Consider the following 6,784-nt stretch of genomic DNA (forward strand, 5'->3'; position numbering starts at 1 on the left):
TAACTCTGAACGAAATACGAATTTATGGTCTCTTACATGACATAGTTCTTACTTAACTACGTGATAGTCAAAATGAGATTCTTGGAGGAGTGCTCACTCTTATTCCATGACAGAATGTGAGCGCCAAAATAAGGCAACAGATAGAAACATCACTAAAGAAAAGATTCTGTCACTTTTTGCCATTCATTGCATGGCGTTAGGATGTTTGCAATCTTCTCGTAAGGTTCGAAGCAGATTGGGCCATCGTTCGTAGAAGATACGCGGGCAATGCTGTGGCATGTCAGTAAACGTAGCCTTATTTTGCAAGACCAAACGACCATGAGTGAGTTTAGTTGCGCCGATTTTAGCAATTCCAGCAACAGCACGCCGTGAGCCGTGGGTCAGAAATAGGCATCACACATTGCCCCCATATGGAGATTCCCGCCCCGGTCCTTCAGTGTGGCGAACGAACGCTTAAACAATTAGGCTAACCCCTTACACAGAGGAATTTGGGATTTCATGCAGACAAAATAGGTCGGTGGCCAGTCTTTGCGATTTAGTTCCTTGCGTGTCACCATCATGACCCGACGTCCAGTTTCGAGTATTGGCAGTTGTCATGGTGATCTACACAAACAATAACTCACCGCAACAGTGACACCATTCACCAGGTTCAATTTATATAAATCACATTTATTCAAACAATGGCTGTCATGTAGCTATTACCATAAACTCGCTTTGTGCAACTGAACGCAGAATCACAGAATATTAATTAGTTCAGCATGTTTCATGTTATGTAAATCACGTTTACGATCACGATATGAAAACATTATCCAACTGTATGTGCATATTAAGGAGGCGTACTGAAAATGATTTAATAATTCAACAGCCATACAACTGGGTGTGCATGTAAATTATATCGGCATTAAACCGGGCGGGACCTTCCAAGAAAAACTTAAGATGCCCGAATTATCAAACCATAGTGCGATATCGATGTTTAATTGCGTTCATTTGATTACTGAATCGTCCTTAACTTTGTAAGCGAGTATCAGGTTTAAATCCCATAACCGTTTATATCGTTTCTCATTTTCTTTACCCTGACTTCAGAGGAAGCAGTCATATTTTAAGTAAAAGAACACATTTCTTTTAATAATACGCGTATACCCAGATTTTCCTTATTCTAGACAGTGTGAAAATGAGCCAGTGAAGTCTGTCTGAATGATGCAACCATGATTGATTGATTGATTGATTGGTTGGTTGGTTGATTGATTGAGTGAGTGAGTGATTGAGTGATTGAGTGGGTGAGTGAGTTTAGCTTGGGTTTAGGCAACGTTTGTAATATTCCAACAGTATTAAGACATTAGACACCATAAATGGGCTTTACACATTGTACACAAGTGGGGAATCAAACCTAGGTCTTCGGTGTGACGAGCGGACGCTTGAACCACTAGGCTACCGAACCGCCCTGCACTCCTACGTAAACTAGCTATTAAGTCCACCATGGCAACCTACACTTGACCGTGCTGTACATGCGGGCTTATCATTAAGACTACAGTATTTTTCACGCATTGCAACCCCCCACCCCCACCCCTCCCTCCCGCTACCTAATGCTACACAATTGTCAAAATTGTCAACCCCTATAGATAGAAACTAAGAACGGCCTGTCATGGGCTGAAGTGTACTCACGGCGTAGTTGGTAAGATACTCGTGGCATATTTCACAACATACATGTGAAACGCTTGTATGTATATGCATGAAATATTGGGCCATACACACATGAAATATTATGCAACTCACACATAAAATACTCCACAGTATATATAATTATATGCAATAGTATATCATAGTATATCATATGTGCAATATTTCATAGTATATGATTAATCTATAACATTTCATGTGTTTTTCGTTATAAAACATGAAATATTTCACAGTAAACACATGAAACATTATGCTGTATACAGATGAAATAATTCACTGTATACATAAGAAACAGTGTGTAATATACACATGAGGATGTTTCGCAGCATACACATGAAATATGTGGACATGTATACATGAAATATCAATATACACTTGGAAAATCTGACAGTATGCATATACAATATTTGGTAGTGTACAATATTTGGCAATATACACGTGGAATATTAAACAGGATTCACAGGAAATATTTGGCTGCATACATATGACAAATTTGGAATGTCTGGTTGCACAATCTTCAGTCTCCAAGTGAGAATCTCACTACACCGTCCACAAGCGTCCTTTCATCTGCTGACTCTGAGTCTCTGTCCCCATTGGTAAGCTCGGTATCGTCTCCATTTATGTCGTCCATTAATTGGTCAGCCGAAAGCACGCTCAGTCGCCGCTTCAACCTGTTGCTAAGTTTTGGAATGTATGCTCTGGGTACCAGATAAGTAGAAAGGTTGAACAGGTCCACGAATACCTTGTATCTGTCGCTGAAACAGAAGTCGGCTGTTAACTGTTGTGATGGAGTGAGTGACTTTAGTTTTACGCCGCTTTTAGCAATATTTCAACAATATCACGTCGGGGGACACCAGAATATGGGCTTCACACATTGTTGTGATGGACCAACACCGTAGACTCAAATGGCAACCAAAATCCCCCAAAATGAACATGTGTGTATATCTGAACACGTGTGTAAATTTACATCAGAAACAGACCAGCAAGTAGTCTCGAGCAGTTGCAAGTGATAATATACGAAAATGCGAAAATTTGCGAAATTATAGTTTAAATTTCATGATGTGTATTATTACCATTTTTCTTTTGTAAAAAGACTTAATACTTTAGTATATAAGCAGTGTAATATATTTGCTATTTGTACAGTTATTACCTTATTGTGGATCGCAGGTACTGATAGCCTGAGGAACCTCCAGTGCCAACCTTACTACCAATCATACGCTGCACCATCATCACGTGATTGTCTGAAAACACAAAACATTCTTACACATTGATATATGCTACAGGGACAAAACAGTGTGAGCTGGCATGGCAACATCACGAGAGATACCAAAAATGGACTGATACCATAACAGAACGGATAGGAACACGGATTAACGGCATGAATGGTTATCCATCACCTAATGCAACATAATTTGTGATGACCAAACTTTGCACACATTCTCATTCGTAAGTGTTACATGAATACGGCCTATGTATATTCTCGACGATAGTCTCAGTTTGTTTATGTTTTGATGACATCGTACCCTCAGTCCATAAAAAGTGTATGTTTAAACCTGTCTCAATGACGTTAAGAAATTTGTGTGATGAACAGGTGAGATAAATCTGGGTCTTACGTCAAATCGGTTTTATTCCAGCCTTATAGTGCCGAGATCAGATCTGCTTTCATAAACAAGTACAAAGTCCAAATAAGCTGGGGATTTTTATTCACTTTTTATTCATACCATTATTTATAAACAGAATGTTTCGAAGACGCCATGGTACCAATTTCAATAACAAGCAATTCGTTATTCCCATTACAATATGTACATGTAATTGATATTTCTTTGGAAACATAAATTTCATTTCAGTGAGCGCGATAACGACTGTTAATTAATATCTAGGTTCTAGGTGTGTGTATATTTTGGAATGAAACAGTAAAGAAGATAAGGAACAAACAACAACAAAAAAATAAACACATAATGCTATCTTTGAGGTGATGTTATATGTGCATCGTACTGCCTTCAGGTAAAGAACTGGCCTCATATAATCATTCTTGTCGAAAGTGTCCATCTGTGGATTGAATGATCAGTTTCGGTGATTTGGCTGACCACCATATTCTGACACCTTAATTATGAGTTACATGGGAACATTTGCTCATAATATCAGTCACTGATTTGTCTGGTTCAAACTGTATCTATTTAATTTGATTTGTGGAAATCGCTGAAATGTTTCTAAATATATCGTTCTTTGTGTATTTCTCCATTGAATAAGGGAGAGTGAACGATTCTGGTTTTATGCCACTTTGAGTAATATTGGAGCAATATCACGACAGGGCTTCAGGAGGTTACATGGAAATATATAGGTATCGTTGATGAACCTTCTGAAGTCTACATATTCACAAGCGGTGTTGTAGAACTTACATCTCCATTTGGTCATGAGGGAATCAATGTCCATCAACAACGTGATGAGTTTATAGGGCTGGTTAAACCGAGCCTCGTCTCTATACAAGGAGATAAACAGCGCTCCCTGGAATGCTTTGTGACTCAGTCGACGTTCACCTGAAACGAGATATATCAGTTATACCCTCGACGCCACAGGAACATTGCTAAGGTGAGTGGGTATGCTGGATCTGACATTGTTAGTATCACCATTAAGGCGAGTACGGGGTTCTGACAGGGATATAAATCTTCACAATGCATTCTGGTGTGTGCGTGACGACGAGCAATTGCTGGTTTGTTGCCATGTTGACCTGGATATTAAGGCACAATATAGAACAGGATTTAGTTAACAATACATAAAAGATTTTACATTTGGCTGGCTGTTTAACGCCGCGCTCAGCACTATTTCAGCTATTTTGCTGATGTCTGTAAATAATCGAGTCTGGACCAAACAATCCAGTGATCCACAACGGAAAAAACTGATGTACTCAATTAGGAAATGATGACATGTGTCAACCAACTCAGCGAGCCTGACGACCCGATCCGTTACTCGTCTCCAACAACAAGCATGAGTTGTTGAAAACCGATTCTAATACGGATCTTCACGGGGCTCATTTTGGAACCACAGCAGTTGATGTACTTTACAAGTTATCCAACACTAGTGTACACACCGACAGTCATGCCTTACCCCGTTCCCTGTGGCCATTGTAGATGGATTCGTCAAATATTGACTGGAAGGATTCCTGCACAAGCAAAGCATGGAAACAGATATTTCATCAATTAACATAGATATTCACCCCCATTAACATCTACTCCAGTGACTAGAGAGTTATATTTGATAGAACAACACTTATGAAATGTACAGACCACTTGAAGATAATGAGATTCGTGATCTAAATATTGTAGTTTCACATATACTATGCTTAATTGTTTACATAACCACAACACAACAACTGGTGTGTGGCCGATATTTTTGTTGGTTTTTATTGCAGGCGGAAGCTCACCTATATCTCCTCACCTCTGTTCCAATCGCCTCGAAACGAAGTCATTATGATGGATTCAAACAACCTATTTATCGTAATATCTAAAGCATGTGATTCCCAGGATGGTCGAGGATGATTTACCTTTTGTTTCTGGTATTCCTGCATCATGATTTCCTTTTGCACGGGATTTGATTCTTCCTGTAAGGAGATGTAATCCATCATTTCACAAATACCAGGTAAGTGTTGGATGCGAGGAGCATGTGTGAGCTATTGTGTAGCGCAATTACAAACAGAGACACTATTGTAAATAAATGTCACTGTACCAGGTCAGTCGACCTTCTTTAGGAACAGGGAAACGTTACGTTGAGTAATTAAAATAAAAGTCCACGTCCATGTCTGCCGATTCGTTGGTTTGATGTCTAATGTCGCACTCAGCAATTGTCCGGCTATTTGTTAATAATCTAGTGATCAACAGTATGAGCATCGATCTACGCATTTGGGTGTTAGCCAAGTTAGCGGGCATGACCACCCGATCCTCTTAGTCTCCTAAAGGTATGTGTGGGCTCATGCTTGTACAACAAGGAACTTCACAAAGATGTTAAGGGCATATTCTTAAAGTGTAGCAAAAACGTATTGTTTATACGTCTGTATACGTGTCTCCTAGGGACAGTATTGAACTCATTCAGATCAACAGTCGTGTTCCTGAACACGAATCATGGTACAAAGTGACGAGGATTAACGGGGTTTCTATAGCGTGGATTACCTCTGCTGGAGTCATGATTGTGTCTTCAAGCCATCGAGACACAGCCTGTTGGAACACTTGCCAGAAGTTAAACGTTCGTTCGGCTAAACCAGGAGTTCTCTCTAACCAGCGCTGGTAAACACAAACGTACTGATTAAGGGTTTGGTTGACTTTTAGTTGGATGAACATAGAAGCATAAACCTTCATAGAAAAAAACAACTTGTTTTGCTTGCCATGCTTCAAGGTCTTTGACCGCCTCTTCATCATGTGAGTTATCAAAATGCCCGATGAAGAAAGGGTCAAGAACTATGAGAACTATTCAACAAACGCCATTCACACAATTTTCTGACGGGGCACTAGTGCTGAATGAAAACATTTCTCTGATAAGACACTGAGTGTGTGTGTGTGTGTGTGTGTGTGTGTGTGTGTGTGTGTGCTCGCGTGCTCATAAAGAGACATGCATGATATGGAGAGTTTCTCCTATATACTCACGTGCAGAGGAAGCTTCCCCAGAATAAACATTAGTATAATTGTCATCTAATTGGTCATATACGTGACTTATGACTGGGAGCACATCTCCCCAACACACATTAATATTATATGTAAAGGAAAACCACGAGTTGAACTGTTTTGTCATCACTTACACCCATATGACCAACAAAGCATGCCTAGATTAACATCAGAGGAAAGACAACGAGCAGTTGGTATGCTGGAGGTGGGATTCACCTACTCTCATGTTACAAGAATCATGGGCTTCGCAAACGAACAGTTGGAACATTGCTAACACGCTTGAGACAAACTGACAGGACAGCAGACAAGCCAAGAAGCGGAAGACAAAGGGCGCTTCATCTGAGGAACATATTTGTAACTGTGACGTCATCAGCGGCGAAAAGTCTTCGAGTCATCAGATGGATGGACAGTAAGCAGACGTCTTCGTGCACGTGGTATCCGTGCCTATCGAACGT

The 6,784-nt window shown here is 40.0% G+C and overlaps 1 protein-coding gene across 4 annotated transcripts in view; it reads right to left on the reverse strand.

The window, feature by feature from the left end:
- Positions 1 to 648: 648 nt before the first annotated feature.
- The window catches only part of LOC137274352 (tryptophan 2,3-dioxygenase-like), a 38,573-nt gene continuing 32,437 nt past the window's right edge, over positions 649 to 6,784 (reverse strand). For all 4 annotated transcript variants that reach the window (XM_067807506.1, XM_067807503.1, XM_067807505.1 and 1 more), the window contains exons 9-14: positions 5,841 to 5,951; positions 5,219 to 5,275; positions 4,783 to 4,837; positions 4,077 to 4,214; positions 2,828 to 2,918; positions 649 to 2,432 (exon numbers count right to left, since the gene is read on the reverse strand). In XM_067807506.1, the coding sequence (XP_067663607.1) occupies positions 2,195 to 2,432; positions 2,828 to 2,918; positions 4,077 to 4,214; positions 4,783 to 4,837; positions 5,219 to 5,275; positions 5,841 to 5,951 (690 nt within the window). In that variant the 3' untranslated portion in view covers positions 649 to 2,194. The remainder of the gene's footprint in view (positions 2,433 to 2,827; positions 2,919 to 4,076; positions 4,215 to 4,782; positions 4,838 to 5,218; positions 5,276 to 5,840; positions 5,952 to 6,784) is intronic.

This window comes from Haliotis asinina, chromosome 2 (assembly GCF_037392515.1).
Source record: "Haliotis asinina isolate JCU_RB_2024 chromosome 2, JCU_Hal_asi_v2, whole genome shotgun sequence".
Lineage (NCBI taxonomy): Eukaryota > Metazoa > Mollusca > Gastropoda > Lepetellida > Haliotidae > Haliotis > Haliotis asinina.